The sequence below is a fragment of the Setaria italica genome, chromosome V (assembly GCF_000263155.2).
Source record: "Setaria italica strain Yugu1 chromosome V, Setaria_italica_v2.0, whole genome shotgun sequence".
Lineage (NCBI taxonomy): Eukaryota > Viridiplantae > Streptophyta > Magnoliopsida > Poales > Poaceae > Setaria > Setaria italica.
Genome location: NC_028454.1, coordinates 6,208,268 through 6,228,339, shown reverse-complemented (window position 1 = coordinate 6,228,339; position 20,072 = coordinate 6,208,268). Strand labels below are relative to the sequence as shown.

General features: G+C 41.7%; 1 protein-coding gene across 4 annotated transcripts; it reads right to left on the bottom strand.

Annotated features, from left to right (window-relative positions):
* Positions 1-4,442: 4,442 nt before the first annotated feature.
* LOC101781901 lies at positions 4,443-15,473 on the bottom strand. 4 transcript variants are annotated; one of them, XM_004967900.4, is made up of 21 exons: positions 14,962-15,473; positions 14,716-14,778; positions 13,821-14,134; positions 13,666-13,741; positions 13,516-13,593; positions 13,372-13,431; positions 13,189-13,293; positions 12,138-12,251; positions 11,783-11,824; positions 11,514-11,627; positions 11,238-11,425; positions 9,849-10,129; positions 9,645-9,766; positions 9,479-9,521; positions 9,227-9,318; positions 7,687-7,735; positions 6,695-6,771; positions 6,468-6,587; positions 6,074-6,162; positions 5,651-5,696; positions 4,443-4,684 (listed from the first exon to the last, which is right to left on the bottom strand). In XM_004967900.4, exons 1-21 carry the CDS (start codon positions 15,106-15,108, stop codon positions 4,637-4,639), a joined length of 2,268 nt encoding a protein of 755 aa, XP_004967957.1. In that variant the 5' UTR covers positions 15,109-15,473; the 3' UTR covers positions 4,443-4,636. The 4 variants fall into 4 exon arrangements, with proteins under 4 accessions (XP_004967957.1, XP_004967958.1, XP_004967959.1 ...); XM_004967901.4 differs by having other exon boundaries at positions 6,468-6,590; positions 11,523-11,627; positions 14,962-15,471; XM_004967902.4 differs by having other exon boundaries at positions 6,468-6,590; positions 11,529-11,627; positions 14,962-15,471.
* Between the last annotated feature and the right edge of the window lie 4,599 nt (positions 15,474-20,072).

Below are 20,072 nucleotides of genomic sequence, written 5' to 3'. Positions count from 1 at the left end.
CGACTAGATTGGCGGTCAAGTTGCATGAAGCAGATGCCACAGTTGACGGAGAGAGCATCCAGGTCTAACCATATGGACACAAGTACGTCTTCCCTTTAGATAATATACTATTGGATTCCTTGCAAGAGTTTTTATGTTGGACCAACGAGAAGTTGCCGAAAGAGTGGGACAAACATGTGACTCATGTCATTGTGGGCAAAGGTCCTGGTAGCTCATGGAACAGATCATTTGAAGTACACAGGATAGGGAGGCAATAGTCGGCACAAGGAGAAGCATGACCAGAAGCTCTTTCTTCAAAGCTACGAGAGCTACTATCAGTTCCAAGATATTAAATACTTCAATTTTTTAAGCATCATTAAATATTAAACAATAAATTTACGTACAATTAAACAAGAACATGATTAAGTCATGGTAAACATGTTAAGAACACTAGAGGCACTTTTCTTCTAAATTTTTGCATGGTCAAAAATCTATTTTTCGAATTTTAAAGTTAATATAAGTAATATGACCATTATAACCTATTACTAAGTTAAAATTAATAACTTTACCGTGTTAACGCATCTGACATTTTTATAGTGTATCTCTAATAAACATGAAACTACCAAATTATTTTATAATTTTACTGTTATTTAATGTACTATACAATAAATTAATATAATAGCAATTGTAAAAGAAAGAAAAAATAAAAAGATGGTCGGAAAATTGAAACAGGGGTACTAGAAGGGGGCATTTCTCCCGCGCGGGGAGATCCTCTGGTACTGGTTTTAGTTTACAATTGGTACTATAGGGGCATTTTCATTTCCCGCGCGAGGAGACCCTCTAGTAAAAGTTGTAAACTACAACCGGTATTAAAGCCCCCCCTCTAGTCCAGGTTGTTGTTAATAACCGGTACTAGATAAATTAGAACCGGTACTAGATGGTGGGGGGATAAGAAGTGCTCAGTGCTCCGCTCTAGTAAACACTTAGCCATTTCCAACCTCCCACTTCGTCTTCCTCAAGCACGTCGTGGCCACCATGCGGTTTCTCCATCAAGAACCACCACCACCGCCCCGTCCCCCACCTCGGTCGCCCCCCCCCCCCTCCCTCCTCAACGCCATCCTAGCCGGCCCCGACGCCGCCGCCCTGCCCCCGACGCGCCCCCGCCTCCCCATCTGCGCCCCAGCCCTGACGTCGCCGCCCCAGCCATGTCGACCCCGACGCCGTCGCCGCCTCGTCAACCGCCACGCCCCTAACGCCAACTGCCCCGCCCTACGCCTGCAGACTCACGGCAGTCGCGAGTCGCGCTGACGCAAGCCTGTGGCCGCTGTGATGTCATCATGCTATTTATTTTTTTATTTTTGCAGTAGTAGAGAATAGCTAGAAATTATAGAAAATTGAAATATCTAGAAATTATGCCATTTATTTTTTTAGAATTAATTTTTCCCATGAATTGAAATACTTAGAAAATAACTAGAAAATTATAGAAAATCCGTACTTGTTGAACTTGCATACCGTGTTCATCTCGGCGAGCATGTTCTCTGTCGAGCAGCAACAGACGTCAAGGAGGAGCTCTGATTCTACGAGGGAGAGCGGCAACGGTCGTGGAAGACCGTGTCTCATTCCTCGTAGAATCGGAGCTCTTCCATGGCGAAGTACAGTGCTGCCCGGTGGAGAAATGCTCGCCGAGATGATCACGGTCTGCAAGTTCAACTAGTACGGATGGTTATTTATTTAAACATATTTTTGAGCTAGAATTTGATGCATATTTGATAACTTCAAACCTAGGAATGTCATCTAGAAATGTTACTACCCTCGAGGTGGCACCGTTGCCTCGTCCTGCAGGAGTTCACTTCCCTACTCCCGGTATCGTCATGCCAAAAGGCGATCGAAGCAACGGAACAATAGTAATATTATTTCCTTCTTCTAATTGGTTTTATACTACATCTGAATAATTCCTAATTCTACTTACATATAATGTAGGTTATCAACATTATTAGATGGCTTAAATGAGTTGTCGCAGAGCTAGGTGGTACTACTCCTAGAATGCAAGCCAATGTAGTTGGTCCAATTCTAAGACTACACATCTCTTTTCAAATACCCATTCAAGGAGCACCAAGAGTACCAGGGCAGCCCAAGCTGATGGTTGCAATTGACGCATGGGGTCAAGCATCACCACTTAAGATAACTTATGAAAGGACCGATGTGCCTCCACAGCTAGGATCATGGGTACTTTGTGCCAGACTACTCGTATTTTAAAATAAAAGCGCTTGAGGAGGGAAGCAGTAGTGTGATTATGACTGCTAAGAGGCTATGTCATCTGAATCAACAACATGACATGGTATGGATCTAATCATCCTTTTATCTTTAATTATGTTACATATTTTAAATTTCATAATGTAATTCTCTTCTTTTAGGATATCTATAACCAAACCTTTGCGGCAATAAGCTTTGAAGCGATTCTGGAGCAAGTCGTGGAAAGGTTGGGGTATAGTTACAGCGTTGGATACCCGACACGCACTAGATATTTCACGCTCCAGGCTAAGCTCTCTTTCTACAATGTATCTCAAGCGACGGACACGCCATTGTTTGAGATTTATGGTTGTCCAAATCAGTATCAATCTGAAGCGCTAAAGAGTGTGCTAGTTCATACTCTAACTTATATTGATGATGTTCTAGACTTTAAGATTGTAGATATGAATTATGCTCCATATCTAAGTAAGCTATCCGGACTAAGCCCGTAGTATGCATGAATGTAACATTTGTCTTATGTAATTGAACTTCTCTCTAAGACAAGTAGTGATGTATGAACTTAAGTACTTACTTTTCTTATGTATTTGAATTATTATCAGAAGTGGTTCTCTAAGATCTCAAATGTAATTTATAGATATATAGAACTTTACATGTAATAGCGTATTAGAACTAGTAAAGGAAACAAATACGAAATACGAATATAGAACAAAAAACAAAAAATAAGGAAAGAAAGGAAAAAAACACTAGTACCGCTTGGGATACCAACCGGTACTAATGAGGCAGCCCCCGCGTAGGGCGTGGCAGGCCCCTTAGTACCGGTTGGTATCCCCAACCGGTACTAAAGGGTACCATTTCGATCGGTACTAAAGGACCCCCTTCTAGTACCGATTGACCAGTATCGGTTGCACAACCGGTACTAGAGGCGATTTCTCCGGCAGTGAGGGTATCAATCAACAAGGCTGCCCGCCTAGGTGGCTTTCCGCCCGCCCACAGGCCACAGCTAAAGAAGTTTGCACGCCGCCAAGGCTAGGATTTTTCTATCCTAGCCATGTGTAAAAACATGTGTGGCAGCCGCCACTGAAAGTTCATGTGAACGGCCACGCACCTATTAACATGTGGACAGTGCTGCACGCAATACTGGTTTTGCGCGCGAGCGCTCGCAGCGCTTCCAGCGATCAGCACGGGACACGATCATCTAGCATAGGTGGCCCGACATAGTGAGTGGACTCCACAAGTGACGTGATGATCCCAGTATTTCATGCAGACTATTGCGATGACTTTTGCACCAGTGCGACTCTCCACGAAGGTCCAGGTGTGGAAAAAAAAAAAAGAATCCGCACGCTCTCCTTGCGTGTGCCAAAGTCCATATGCCTGTGAACAGATGGAATAACTAGAGAAGCGTCGATATGATGTCTCATTTTCCATGTTCAGTGCAGCCGATGTTGGCACTTGGCAATGTTGAACCGCAACATGCTTTTTTTTTCAACATCTAAACACAGTGCACTTAACTTTCGTCTCTAGCTTTTGTCAAATGACTTCACATTCTGTGCTCAGCAGTCAAGAATGTGCTCCTGTGTGGACGGGACTGAATAGTCCTAGGGAAGGGAACGCGTCAGAAAGTGACACACGCTATTCATCCAAAAAGAAAAGAAAAAAAAGCCAAAGTAACTGGGAGAGACGACTCATTTGTCCGTGCCACGCAAACAAGAGACGTGATCAGCACTGCCGGCACCGAAAGATTCTGAACAGTCTGCATACATGAGTGATTTGCACAAATGTGAAGCTAAAGAGCTGTCCATTCTGTTGCTTGATCAGTGTCACGTCAGGAACCTACTCGCAGGCCTGGACCGTCCACACATGTCGCAAAGCGCCAAAGCATGCCCAGCCTGGTTACATCCTAGAAATAGATCCAGGTTACGCGAGTTTGGTTAAAAAAAAACTCGGACGCGAGCCAGGCCGCCAGGGGACCTCATCTCCTCGCTGCCAATTCTGCAGAGCATCTTTACAAATATATGCAGATCGCGCCCAGCCCTGACGGCTAAGGCGGAGCACCAGGTGTAGCCATGTAGGGTGGCTCCTCTCCTGTCATCACAGAGATCTGCAGAGCATCTTCAGAGGCCCTCTTTTTTTTCGCCATTACATTACTGAATAAGTGAAAGAGTAGTTTTGTTTCTACAAAAACCTGGAAGCCAAACAGGGAGCGGCACTAGGGATGATAGGACCTGCTCTTCTGAGAGGGCAGAAAAAATATTATCAACATAGGTTGCTGTGGGTTCTTTGATCAGTTTACAACAAAATCGTGTGTGAAATTTTACAACAGATAAAAGACAACACTAACATATACGCCGCACCTATCAAACGATATGCTACATACATTAGAAGAAGCGTAAATACAAGGTAAGTGGGTCTACTTGAAGAAAAGGCCCTTCTTTCTTCCTCTTCTCCTCTCAACAGCCTGCGAAGGTCAGATGTTGAGTGTCAGTGTTGAAACAACAGGCAAATGTGCATGCTAAAGGAGCAACACACCAGTCAACATTTATGTGGTAAATGTACTCTAAATTGTAGAGGAACGAATCCTCCAAAAACATGTTCAAGAAAAACACACAAATTTGTGTTTGTATGTTTGTAGGCATTAAGCAAGACACCGCTATAACAGGCTGGACATGTTGCTAGCCAACAAAACTATTGGTCATGCTGCAGGCTCTACGGGACCAAACACGATCAGCACAAGGCAACAAAGCAATGGATATGGTGACCAAATCAAAAGGCCAGGCCATTTAAGCACATAGAACATCAAAAGTGCTAACAGTACACAAGCAAAGCAGTACATCAAATCATATGCAACACATCATCGAGTGCCAATAGTTTCACAGTTAACTAGTAAAGTTTAGAGGAATGTGCCATCAAACATGGCAACATGCTAATAATAGTGGCAATTTGTGGCTGTGTTCTCAAGGAGGTTTGTGCGTGGTGTTGATGCATTTGTAAGCGCTCGTGTTCTACAAGAAAAAAAAAAGAAGTTTTGAGACTTTGAGGTTGTAAAGTGCAGTGTTATAGCTCAGTGCTCAAAATGAATGGAGGTCAAACTTCAAGGATGATAATGGACTTTTCTTATCATCAAATATTACTAAGTTATGGTGAAAGGGCCTCTAACCTAGTGGTTAGAGCACCTAAGTAGCATCCAGCAGGCCTAGGTTCGACTCCTTGTGGGAGCGAATTAAACTGGTCTGGAATAAAAAAATTATAAAAAAAATAGGTAGGGGCTTCCCCTGCTGACTTCGGTCAAAAAAAGAATATTACTAAGTTATGGGTTTGAATAAAGTTGGTTCACAAGCTCGTGATACCCACTTATTATTGTTGAATGAAGAATAGATTAAAAAGGAATGCTAATATGCTGTCTTGTACAAGAGATAGTTCGTACCATATTTTTGAACAACCTTAATACTAGAACAATAGTATCCCGCAACCTGCAAAGTTAAAACATGAAACAGGATAAGCAGTAAATGATTTGTGCTCAACAGTCAGCACTTTAGCACAAAATTATTGTTACGTAAAGCATAAAGGGATTATCTAGTGGAGTATTCTGAGAGCCAAGGAACTTCAAATGAAATTTCCAGAACCTAATCAAAAGGGAGGTATAGGGTCCTAGGCTGCTATACTTTCAATAGTACTAGACATGGAAAGAGGAATTTCAATGTTGCTATTTGAAGAAGTGATGATTCATGCAGTTACTTTTGGTTAAAACAGTAGCAGAGATTGCTGCTGCTAATATATTTAGCCATTTAGGAATGTCCAAAAACTGTACTGCTCCAATGAATCAAACAGAAGCCTCATTAGTACTCACAGTGTATTTTCTGCTGGCTTCAGATTATAATCAACACCATCAGCAGATATAATCAAAAACTCTGTTTGACGCCCATGTGGAATCTGAATCTGAACGAGGACATAAGGTGTTACAAGATTTGTTATAAACTGCACTTCATAAACATACAATATACAGGCACAGGTTAATTCAAATATGTGAAAATGAAAGCAGTTTCAAAGACGGTTGAAAGGGAAAAAAAGGTGACAAAGTAGAAACTTCAAATGCAAAACAGAAATGTGTTAACTTTTCTCCTAAGAAACAGTGCAATGTGACACCGGTTAAAATAAATTTAATTATGAAGTCAAAACAAAAGCACAAGAAAATGCAGCATTCTGTTTCCTGAAATGTAGTATGCTAAAGAGTAGGGACATACAGCAGTTGCTTGCTGAAATTTCTCAGTGATAACAACACCACGCTGACCAATACATTTAATGCTGTAGCCCTCTCTCTTTATTGCTAAAACAGCTGGTTCCCACATGTCTAAAAATCTGACCTGCTGTTGGAGAATTTGAAACTTCAGACAGTTGCATGACATCAGAAGAAAGTAACAAGAATGCTTTTGATATGTGGAAGAGTAACTGCAAATGACAGAGATCATACAGGCTGTTGGACTTGGACTTCATAGGTCACGTGCCCAATTTCAAGAGTTTTCTTAATAAGCTCCTTCGTTTCAGGATCTGCATCAAAGATGGTTACTCAAATGTGGAAACAAATTATCCAATGCTGCTACCACATATCTAGGTACTTCATCCAAAATTACAAGGCGTGCACAGGGGCGTAGCCAGGAATCCCCTTTTTTCATTGTTAGGGGGGGAGGGGGCGGGGGGCAGCAGTGCTAAGTTTGCTCAAGATTTGATCAAATTCAAAATTTGTAGTGGAAAAATCCAAACCATAGGGGGCCTGGCCCCTGGGCGTGCATACATTTCAAAATTCAAACTTTATAACTTTTGGCCAACAATTAACAGTACATAAGTCAAGTGATACAAAACTGGTACCACTAGATTCGTATTTGAATATACATTCCTTTGATTATTGATTCTGTAACTAGAAGCAATACTAATAGAGAATTTTTTTTTCTCAAATTCAGCTTAAAAGATCATGCCAAGTCAGGTCACACCATATAAAATGGACACTGGGTGCATCAATTATTGCACATATTGGTTTACTTGAACAATAGTACAGAAATAACAGTGTTCCTGGGAATTAAGGAAATACAAGGAGATTAAACAGTCGCTTTGGCCACTCTTCAAACTTGCCCACAGGCCCAAATACCATTTGTTTGTTATAGTTCAACACAGATCAACTGCATCAGCCCATTGGCTTAGTATACATAAGCTTTGCTAGCATTAGACCGAGCACCAAAATATTTGCCTTCTACTGAAGTTGAATAAAAAATGAAAGAGCTAAGGAAGCGCCGCATTATATCAGGTATTTGTGCCATCTCATGAGCACCCAACAAAGCAAAATGCATCATTGAAGCTTAGAACATGTGAACCCTGCTGCCCCAGTTCTTTCAGTTTGCACTTTGTTTGAGAAAAACTGAAGTGTAAATGAAAATAACATAATCACAATTCATGTTTCCCAAAACTCACCACATGATATTTTTCCTTGCTCGTTAGCATAAACCTTGATAAATTCCCCCTGCAACAGCAAATAGAAGATTTCCAGAAAAAATAACAGTAGAAGTTATTGAAGGAAATCAATTTTCTAATTTCTGCAAAGCATTTAACTTGCATCCTACCTTAACTCATTTGACAAAGTATATTGGTGATTGTGATGAAATAAACTTTACAAAACTTTTGACAGAAAATCTAGTAACCCAGTTATTCAAATGCCAGTATGATTCTGTAACATTAACTGAAACTTTCACTGCATCCCTTGAGTTATGACATAAATAAAAGGGGTGTTGGATTCCACATCATGTTTTGCCACATCCAGCATGCAGCTCGCCACAAGATCCGGTGCTTTTCTATTCATTTTCACGCCGCAAGTGAGGTGGCGATTTTTGGAGCCTAAGCTGTGGAGCCACCACATCTATGGCGTGGAAAATGATGGCCAGGAACCAAGCAGGCCCAAAGTTTCTCAGCTAACGAACTCGACTTAGTTTCTAAGTAATATTTTCCAGAAACAGGGTTCCACATGAAAACAAAATTCTTCCCATGAAATTTTTTCACAGTACCAAAATGTAAAAGGCAAGTCTTTTGGCTTGACAAGTGGACCATTGACGGTGCTAGATGAGAAAATAAACTAAAACTAAATTGAGGACAAGAAAAACAATTCCAACCTTGACAGACAGGTCCAGTTGTTAAAAAAATGATAAGGACATCCATTGCTCAGCAGAAAGAAATTGCACATCAAATATTGTCCGAAATTATTAGTGCATTCTGCCATAAAGTGTGAATGAGAAAGGAAAATAATGGTATCAGCAGTTCACTATTGACTACAATGGCAAAAGTGATCAGAGTGCCCTGCTGACCTATCATCAGATCTGGGACCTAACAAACAAAGTAGAAAAGGGAGGCAGCTCTGATTTTTAAAGGGTAGATGTCATGATATTTTCTCATTTATGCCCTTACTTGGATTAGTGGGGATTAAGAACTGAAATTGCAAAGTATGGTCCCTATCTCCAACACTTGCCTCCTAGAATTATTTTTGGAAATTTCTTGTGATATTTGGACTCTATTGCCAACATTCAGAAATCAACATGGAACTTGAATTTGCTTCACACCATATAAGAATGCTAATCAGTTAGTGCTATCAGTCATGAGACTTTAAAAGGTAAACGAAAAATCTAGCCCCAAAATTCCCTAATGTTTGGAAAGAAGTACAGCATTGTAGTATAAAGATCATTCATGCCAGATATCTGCAGACTAGTGCGTAGCATCACCAAGGCAGGTGCCAAACACCCTGCAGACCTTTGGGCGCCTATTTTACCATGATAGTTGTTTCTTTTCTTTAAGTTTAAATGGTTGTTCCTAGCATCGTAGCATATATATAACTGCAGCCAGTGGCCTGCAAGACCTTAACAAGACTCGCGTTGTAAAACTCTGTTTTCCTCTTCCTAACACAAAGATATGCACCTCTCCTGCATATTCTCGAAAAAGAAAGACAACCACATGACAAAAAAAGTACCTTTCTTTTCCTATCATCTAGGGGCTGGACTTCAATGGCTAGTAAAGTGTCCACATCATCGGCTGTAACAACATAGCTAGGCTGCCTTGCTCCTACATCAACAAAAATAAAACTAAAATCAACTTTATCGAGACATCATGACATCCTAGTTAAAGTAACAAGATAACAGAGCATAAGCTCACTTATTGTGTATCAGCACAAAAAAGAGGAAGGTACCTCAAAAAAAAGAGAGAGAGGAAAGAGAAAGGGTACCTTCTATGAAATTTACGGAGCCATCTTCTAAATGGCGTACCCACTGCAGATACAAATAATTTGCAAGTGAAACGATGTTGAAAGTTTGTAACTCACAACTTAAGTGATGAGTTAGAAAATTTATTTGACTGTTCAGAATGTGGATCGACAAGAACTCAAAGCACACCTCAAAATTACAAGTTGTGGTACCATTGATGGGGTAACCGCTTGCTAGAAGTTCTCGTCCCGGAAAAGGTTCACCTGTGATTCGAAGCCCTTCTATACCTGGCAATGGATCATCATCTGCAGCTGCATATTCAACCAGGCATCTATCAATATTATAAGACGAATGTAGTGTTAAACAATATGAACTTAATTCAATAGTAATTACCTTCAGAGAAAGAAGAACCAGGCTCCTCAAGAACTGTAGGAAGATAAGGATATGAAGGGTTTGCATCCTCAAGACCAGATGCCAAATTAGGTGAGTCCCCAGGACCCCATCGAGTAGAAGGTTCTTGGGTGTTTTGGGATTCAGCGCTCTCTGAACCATCCAGTACATCATTTCTACTAAGACCCTTGAATGGTGGGTTTTGACTCGGGGTCTCGTGAAACCGGACAGCATGAGAATCACCTTGAGATACTTGAGCAGAAACATCTGTCCTAAATTGGCTTCTGAAAAACATAAAAATTCATATTATATTAAGCATTCTAATCATAATATAATAGTTTTTTTTCCCTCGTGCATCGCAGAAGAGTTGCGTGTCATTTCATTAAAGAAGAAGAGAGATCAAGCGCAACACTACTCCAGACCACACAGAAAACATAAAACATTCGCGCCACTGAAAGGAAAGGGAACCCTAGACTATCACGCAAGTAGACCCTGGAGATCCTTGGCACCAGCAGCACACCAAAACATGCCTTGACCTGTCACAGCCCTTACAACATCAGCCACATCAGGGTTGACACCAATAAAAACAAAGTAGTTCCTGTATTTCCAATTTCTCCAAGCAACTATGATGACCAATGAATTAAACCCCTTCTTGAGTTGCTTCTTGACCTATTTCAAATCCTTGCACCACCATTCAACATCAAGTTGACTTATCGTGTCTCGCTGCGGAGCCATGGCCTGCAAGCCAACTTGATGTAGGATAACAAACCGAAGTTGTCTAGCAACCACACATGAGATCAATATATGTTGCGGACGTGCTCATAGCGTGATGGTATGCCCGTACGTTGAGACGGCGCCCGCCCGGGATCGAACCCTGGTGCCGCAGATCACTGCGCCCATCTCCTGTGCAACGGTGTGGAAGGGTCCCATGCTGCCATGAAGCAGCGCTGGTTGAAGTTCCCGCCCGGCCTGCTTCGATGGGCTAAGACTAATTCAGGGGGGGGACGTCTCCCCCCCTGGACGAGTTTTTTTTTTAGATCAACATACGTTGGATAGCTTCCTCATCTTGGTCGCAGCGAGGGCAAGCAAGAGGATGTGGCAAAGCCTTTTTGGCCAGTCTATCCACTGTCCAAAGAGGGTAAATATAATAGATATTTTATATTACAACTATCCAAAATGGTTTCCTAAATTATCCATAAGAACAGTTAATGTTTAACAAAATAGTGAAACAAGAACATGAGAGGGGGGGGGGGGATTTTGCTAACAATAGCGTCTGTTATTCATGAAATGTTCATGGTTGAGCATGACCAAGAAATGACAAACTGGTGGAGAACCAAAAGTTAGTTGGGTACATTATTTTAATGATACCTTAAAGAGACATACTATAACTACCTGCTCGAAAGAGAGTTCCCTCCCATGTCATCTTGTTCAGCATTTCTTGTAGGAACCTCACTTGGAGTAACATGATGGTTTTTGTTACCGAATGCACCCCAATCACTTCTAGCTTGAACTGGGGAAGACATTGGTGATTGAACGTGAGGATATGGTGTCTGGGGAACAATATCAAAGCTGCTTTTGCTCTGACAAAGTAAAGGTACAAGAAGCATGTGAGTGGGATCATGTCTTGAAAGAGTAATGGACAAATGAGCATATACTAAAGATTCATACTGTAGTCACCAATACTTTTCCAGCAGGAGGATCAGTAGGTACAGGATGGCTGGTATTATTCGACAATTCAGTATGCCATGGAGTAATTTGGTACCGCGACTCCCTTAATTTCTCCTGCACCATCCAAGTTTGCATACAAGGCAACTTCAAAGTTCTGTAAGAAAAATATCAGCAGTAAGCTCTGAAAGCATGACAGCTCACTACTGATTGTGGTATGACATGTTGTGGAGAAAGTAAATGCATATTTTCGGTTGCTTAGTGTGGATTACCTCAATAACAATAAGTTGCTCCTGCATATGCCTAAACAAAACCTACAGGGGAAAGGAGCACACATTTAACAAATAGTTAGCTCAGATGCTGGCTTCCATTGAATTAGGTACGATGTAGAAGCAATTTGATCACAGGTTATAAATGTTAATTGAGTTCAGGTTGCTTTTTGTCCATAATTAACGTTGGCATTTTATGTTTGTCGATTACTCTGTACAAGGAAAATAAATGTATAGCACTTAATTGTTTCTGCTTTTAAACTGATTCTACCTTGCAATCCAATAATAAAGTAATAAATAGTTCACGTGCATGTTAAATGACAGCACCCTTGCCATAATGCAAGAAAACAGAGCATACCTTCAGATTACCAACAATTGATTGGGCATCGAGAACAGAGGGCTGGAGATTATCATACTCAGACAGAAGAGGCAGCAAAGAAGATATGAAAGTCGATCTTTCTTGTTGGGCTGCCTGGAAAGTAGCATGAGTAAAACTGAGTATCCTTTCAATATTTTACTGCTAAATCCAAAAAATGAGCAGTGAGAACACAATGACATAAACTGGCACTTTTACTATCAAGAGAAGGTAAACTTATATTAGCATTATAACACCCAGCTCCACCCTGCTACCACTTGTAACACCCCGTGCCCAAAACACGATTATAGCCTAATCCACCAACAGGGCGAGCCTCATATGTGTAGCACCTCTATTTTGTACTTGCTTTGTGTAAAAGAGTTAACGCACATGTTTGGAACGGGAGGGCTTATAAGCTGGCCCCAACTTATCTAAACTTTCCATATGGGACTAATCACACTAAGACCTGGGGCCACATGGGCCAACATTAATACTAATGGTCTGGGGTATTGCAAAAAAAAAAATCATATGAAACGACTGAAGCACAAAGTATGAACGTAGAAGCCAAATCTAGCTCTAGAACCTAGTTAATGGACGCAAGATCATGGCAAATGAGTTATCCTACCTAATGCACTTATGAAGTAATTACAGAAGTACGAACAAAATTGTTCAGCAGAAATCATTTGGCACTCAGTCTACCTTAAGTACTTACTACAGACAATACAAAGAATCCTTGCATCAAGGAGCTAGAAGAAATTTGCATTTTCGTAACTATCTTCAGCTATTGCAATAAAGACTTGGCTATATATATAAAAAAAGAATGTGTCGCATTCCGGCTTTGAATTTCAACCAGTTCCATGGTACAAACTCAAGTATGCACTGAAATTGAACATTGATAACATCAAGTTTATACAGAAAAAATAATTAGATTTTTACTAAAATGGTTATAGTAAAACCAGCCACAAACTTGATACGATTCCAACAGTGAGAGACTGTGAGTGCAGACAAAGATATAATATACATCAACCATTCCCATGATATTCATGAAAGCTACCTGCAATGCATATGTTAGACGGATATTCTCCTCAATAATATCTTGCCTGTACAACAAAGCTTTTGATGCTGCATCAACTAAATCTTGCTGCTGCTGATCAAATGCCTGAAAACAATTCTATTATGTTAAGATGATAAACTCACTCCAAGGAACGATTGACTTGTGACATAATAAACATCTTACCATGCGCATATAGGCGATACGTTTCTCCAACGTGTATTTCTCACTAAGTATTTGTGCTTCCTGTCAGGAGTTGTTTGTGGTCAATGGAAGATAGAAAAGGAAAAATACAGTAGATGTGACCTTTCTGTGCAAAAATATGATTACTTTCACAGAGTAATCAGCGAGATGCTTCTTTAATCGTGCAATCTCTTCTTCACCTTCTTTGACCTTAACAGTAAGGTCCTGTGCAGGAACTATCTTCGTTAGAAACAGCAGATAATCAGTATGCATATGATGCTGTACAAACTAACTTACCTGCTTCCAGGATATGTTTGAGTTCATATCTGAAACTGGCAGTAACCTGGAATCATAATCTCCATCTTTTCTGTGCCTGTAAGGAAAGGATTTTTCTTTTTATAACTAAAATAATACAAGGCAGAATTATAGGTGACTTAAGTGTGCCAAGTTACCTATTGGGAGAAAGGGACCGAGATGAAGGAGTAGAGAACTGTGATGGACCACCATTATCCACAGCAGTCTGTTCACCTAATGACCTTTTAAATCCTCCGTTAACCTGAGGACTGTCAAGGTATTTCTGTTTCATGCTTTCCTGAGTCAGATGCTCTCCGCTTCCAAAACTTCCATTCTGAGGATAGATAGAGGTAGTTTGGGGATTTATTGAAAAGCCGTTATCAAATGACTTTGGGCCATCCATTTTATTAGCAACAGAATTGCGTTCTTGGCCTACTCCACTTGAAGAACTTTGGGATGTAGCATCTTCCCTCTGAAACCAAATAAAAGTAAGCACCTTCCAGATCAAAAGATTGATGCCCACAAATATGACGGGGAAGTATAATTCTAGCTGTTACATGTTAAGCAAGAGTTGTGTTTTTTCATAATGACTTCACGAGACAAGTTGAACTGATTACAGTACAGAGTACAGACCAATAGCTTTCAAATTAATGTACCTGTTGGCAGTGTTTGAAAATAGAAACATAAACCATACAGAAAGCTCTAGTCAATGAAAGTACCATATCCAAAATTTTGCAGTGAATAAAACATCTCGATTGTGTTAATCCTTTAAGCAAAAAATTGCATGCCGTGGTATCATGGTTTTGCCATTTCAGTAAAAGAGAACAGGGGCGGAAAGGCGTTTCAAGATACATGATAATACCAACCACAGATCCAGTTGAATTTTGCTCCGCTGGAACTTGCTGGATTTCACCCTAAGCTTAACAATTTTCAGTAGCAGCGCAGGTACATGTCATGCTTAAATTTTAATACGATGGAAACAGCACCGTGTGAAGAACAACATGCCTCTGGTGATGCTAAAACTCTGCACGAATGAAACAGAAATAGACCTACCATCCTCTGCAACTGCTGTGTTTTTCGCAACAGCTCCTCCTTAAGGCGGTTATTCTCTTCCAACTGAAATGGAATAGAAACACACAAAAATTCAAAATCGGCCCTTACATATTACTGCCCCACAACCACCATTATCGCTCCGCATGAAGCTGTCGCCACAATAAACGAACCGAAGCAGCCGCGGGAAGCGACGGAATTCGAACAGACGTGCACGCAGGGGAAGCGAAGAAAGCGGGGCGGGGTTACCTGGCTCCGGATGGTGGCGTCGGCGCCCTCGACGGCGCGCATGACGCTGAGGAGGTAATCGGCGCTGGGCGCTCCGGCGGCCGCGGCGCCCTGGTCCGCCGGGTCGGAGATGGATGCCGCCGCGAGGCCGTCGGCGAGGCGGTCCATTGGCAGGCGGTCGGGGGCAGCGTAGGGTTCGGGGTGCGGAGAGGCTCTCGTCTTCTAGTCGGTACTCCACTCTGCTTTCGCCGGTAGAATTGCGCGGAAGGAACCGAAGCCCCGGAAGAGGTGGCCGACTCGACGCGACCCGCGGGGCGGCGGGAGCGGTGCTGCCGCGTGAGGCGGAAGCGGAACGGGTTCGAAGTGTGGAATCGCCGTGGTTATTAATTTTCCGAAAAGAAATGTGGAATTGGTCAGCCGCCGGTGAGGGGGCGGCCGCGGGGGGTCACGGGTGCCGCGCGGAAGAAGGGAATTGGTGAAAACGACGGGGAGGAGAGGGGAGGCGAGGGGAAGAGAGACGGGGTAGGTAGGTGGGCGCGGGCGCGGCGGAGGTGGTGACGCCACCGCCATGGATTCATCATGATGACGAATTCAATCGATGTGATGAATAGCTTTCATTCGATGCGCCCGTGGCAGTGTGGGGATGAGGGAATGATGGTCGTGCTGCAAGTCTCCACCCTCCGTCCGTTCTCGCTTCCAAACGTAATCGACTTTTACCAAGGATATATAAAAATATATTAATATTTGATACATAATTAGTATTATTAGATATATAGTTGAATTTATTTACATAATAAATTTATTTAAAAATATAAGTATTGCTAATATTTTTTACAAATGTAATCGAGCTTAAAAATATTTAACGAGCATGTTTCCCACGCCACCCTATATTATATATTAAAGGATAAAGAGAGTAGTCTACTACCACCTCGCTGCACTTTTGGTGGTCTTCGCTTTGGTCAGTCAACACGCTCCACCGTAAGTCGTCATCGAGGTCAACTCACAAAGAATTCCTCGTCAAGTACAATGATCTAATCAGACCTGTCGTGGAAATCTTATGAGTACTGACAGTTGGTTCTATCGTTTAGCTATATACTTGCCATTACCATTTTTCTAATATCGGTCGTACTCGTATTGGGCAAGCATTCCATTTGCCACTGAATTTTGATAGTAATCTCTCCTGTTGGCTAAATAGATCATCTCGCTGTCCATATTAAGCTGAGAACGTATTTGATGGAAATCATATAGCCCGTGCAACCTTGAAAACTCTGAATCAATGCTACAAGATGCTAATCCAATGGATAGGGTTAAAGATGAGGTTATTTTGCACTTAACCGCCCGCGCGGCCAGCAATGCAAAATTGTTTTTTCACGAATCCCCGCTGCCCCTTCCATCCAACCCCCCTTCCCTGCTAACTCCATCGTGAGTCGCCACCCATGAATCGCGATTCGCCGCCGCCCGTGGCCCTCTGCCGGCCTGGTGAGGGCTCCGCCGCCTAGTGAGGGCGTCGCCGCCCCTTCGCCTCTTGCCGCCCCTCATGGCACGTCGGGCAATCCGTAAGCAACCCTCTCCCAAACCATTGTTCCCCTCATCTCAGGCGAGCCTAGGATTGAGGATCCCCAACGCTGAGTTGATGTCGATTTGCGTGAACTTTTCCCATCCATGATCCCATTGGGCACAACTCACACTATTTTGTTGTTTTGTATTTTATAGAAGCAGTCGATTCAGTGCTACCAATGTTTATTTCATTTCTCAGCCAAGTTGGTTAGCAATGCCTTATCTGGCATCAATGCAATCATGGATTACAGTAGGATCTTTAAATAAGTTTTGGATGTCAATGCCAATATCTCAAAATAAGGGGCATGGGAATGATTGGTTTGTGTGAGATCTGTCGAGGATGGTGGCCATTGCTCGATTGCAAGCATGCTATTTTCAGGTGGCAAATAGTACTTGTGGTGTCCACTCTCTTGACCAGCGTGTGAGCTCCAGGTAAGGGATTTTTAGAATTATTCAGATTGGAGATAGAAGGGCAGCTCGAAGTTGTTGCCTTGTTATGGCTGGCTCGGTGAATCCAAAGAAGCAAGGCAATTGAATCAGAGGACGAATTCTAGTTTGAATTGAGACAGCACTGCATTCGAAATATGTGTGCAACTGTAAAGTCAACTTCTGTGTAATCTGAATGTACTCTGTGTAATCTTTATAATGCCATCTGTGTAATGCCTGACTTCTGATTATGTGGGTGGCATCAATATGCAGCAATATGTACTAACTTTTGTGTAAGGATGTAAATGCAATGACATTTATGCAAATGCACTGATTATAGCACACTAAAAATTGCATGTTGCAGATTATAGCACACTGGCTACACGACGAAATCAAAATGATTATATCAACAACAAAATGATTAAATTAAAATGATTATATCAAATACACGAACTTGAAATATCAGCGCACTAGCTACACTTTAAACACTAGCTCAAAATGATTATATCAAAGTGTTTACAAGAAGCATTCCAAAAGGTCTTAAAAGGTTACACAAACTTAAAATATTAGCACACTGGCTATATTTGAAACACTAGCTCAAAATGATTATATCAAAGTATTTACAAGAAGCATTTCGAAAGGTCTTAAAAGGTTACACGAACTTGAAATATCGGCCAATAACATTGTTTGGGCAATTGTGTGCATCATGATCCCCTACTTGCTTACATTTTCCACACGTCCGTTTACTTTTACCCTTGCTTCTAGCCTTCATCTCCTTGCTCTTCTTAATTCTTTTGCATCTCCCTTTCAACTTGATATCATTTAGTGGATATATATCGACTTCATTTGGAATTTTACTATCAAGGAATCATACTCATCCTGTTTATTAACTCTCGTAGTAGGTGTGATCTTTTGAAGAGGTTCTACTAGATTGTATAAACTAGAAAATAAAAAGTCCATCCCTTATTCAGAGTTCTTGGCCATTTGGATAAGATCTTCAAACTTGTTGCGTGAATCTGAAATCTTTTTCCGCATTGCCACCTCCATATGATCTTCAGGCTTTTCATCTAGTAGGTTACCTTTTTCATCAAAGAATAGTTCCCTATAAAATTGAAGATCTGATCAAGACTGTTGTACAAAACAGGCATAGAAAAAAAATCATACAATACACACATTTTATATCTTTTCTCCCATCTCTTCATAATATAAATTGATGGTATCTCATTTTACTTCTCGACTCTAACCACTTGTATGATATGACGGCACGGGATGCCATAGGACTCATATAATTTACAGGAGCACCTACCAAACATGTTTGACTTGTTCAACCGAACCACTCACTCTTTTCCAGATAGACTGCAGATGGTGATAATTTTTATATTTTCACACTCTGTAATGCCTTGAATAACGCAATGCTCACTTGCAGCTATGATTTGTTCCTGAAAATTACTGAAAACTTCATGTGTATATATCACACTACATTGCTTCTCAATGGCCCATTGTGTCATCAATTTAGGAGGGGTGTGAAGACTTGCATTGTCGGCTTTCAACTCCTCTTGGCACTGGAGCTCGCCGGCAAGGAGAGTTGTGCGCCAAGCATGCCATCGAGGGTGCCAGGGGAAGGTGTACACCCCATCCCTATCGACCACCACGGAGCAGTTAGAGGGAATGAAGATGGAGCTGAAAGATGGGGGACACGGCGCTGCTGGGGAGGAAGAGCAGATGACAGAGGAAGATGAAGGGACGACGAGGAGGACTTTGAGGATGCGCTCTTCGACGAACAACTACGGGAACAGGAGCACACCTCCATTGCAGGACGACATAACTAGGTAACTCAATCCTCACCAATTTTAGCTAGTGATTCTTCTTATCCCTCAGTGGAGAGAGTGCAATCTGTTCGATGTAATGCCGAAGTGGATGTTCCACGGGTTAGAGGTCATTTGGGGGGAGCTTGTAAAGGGACCATTGCCCTTGTTGCTAGACCTCGTCGACGGTGATTAACATTGGCATCAAAGCCTTCATGTTCAGTGAAGCTTGATAAGAGCCTAGATGTACAAGTTGAGGATAATGAAAATAGACCAAATGCTATTTCAGACAGTAAAGAGATTGACAATCTGAAAGTGCAAAGCTACAGAAAGTCATCAGACCCGCTGCTTGGGCTAAGGAAGATAGGGAATGGTTCCCGCTTCTAGCCATTAGCAAATGAGGTAAGCTCAGAAGATGGGCTTGAGGATGATAGATCACTTGATCATGGTGAAGATGACAGTTATGTTGAAAAGGATGACAAGAAAGCTCATCTAATTCCAAAGGGAGGTGACACACTGATGATGGAGGGAGTGACAATCCCTAGTATTAAGAATTATAAAATCAAAATTTCTAGTAAAGCTAAAGAGAAAGATAGTGGCAAAACAAAGAGTGATGATAAGAAAGTTAAAACATGGAAAGGACCATTGCCAAAGAGAGATCAAGCACAAAAAATGTCACTAGGGGACATGTGGCTGAAAGATCTTAGGGTATCTGTTTCACCAAAAGATAAATTATGTCTGAATTCATTCTTGGAAGGTGAATTGAAATTCTTACAAATTGATGAAATTTCTATTGAGGGTAGCCCAAGTGTAAAGATTGTAGGGGAATTTGAATTTCAAAGCGAATAGGAGTTTAAACTTCATGGCCCAATAACTTGGGTCGGCTATACATATTTTGTTCATGTGGGAAAGCATTATGTGTTCCAATGCATTGATAGCTAGGGACAATTCCTTAAAAACAGAGGGAAATCTAAGGGTCACAGCATTTATGGTTATCACAGAATACAAAGAGGTGCGTCGAGTGGAAGGAGAAAAGGAAGGCAGGAGGACAAGAGAGATAAAAGGGCTGTCGCACAGGACCTGTCCAACACCCAGAATAACCTTTCAACTACTGAAAGGAAAAGGGAGAAGGGAGTGCCAACAGGAGAGAATGACAAGATGAGGAGAGGATATAATGCAAGAGGAGCAACAAGATTCAAGGAAGGATATGGCAACCGTGCTTTCTATGAGCACCCACTAGATGGGGAGGCAAAGCAGGATATGGAGTAGGCCGGCACATGGGAGGTGGACGGAAGATGGGGAAGGAGGCCAACAGCAGTGGTACAAAGGAGGATGAGGACTTTG

What these genes read in the sequence shown, in the direction of transcription:
- LOC101781901 (XM_004967899.4), bottom strand. Translation starts at nt 15,108, where the DNA reads ATGGACCGCCTCGCCGACGGCCTCGCGGCGGCATCCATCTCCGACCCG. An exon ending in GTATCGCCTATATGCGCATG is followed by an intron (nt 13,294 to 13,371) that starts GTAAGATGTTTA and finishes AATTGTTTTCAG; the next exon opens with GCATTTGATCAGCAGCAGCA. An exon ending in CAATTGTTGGTAATCTGAAG is followed by an intron (nt 11,825 to 12,137) that starts GTATGCTCTGTT and finishes TTTCCCCTGTAG; the next exon opens with GTTTTGTTTAGGCATATGCA.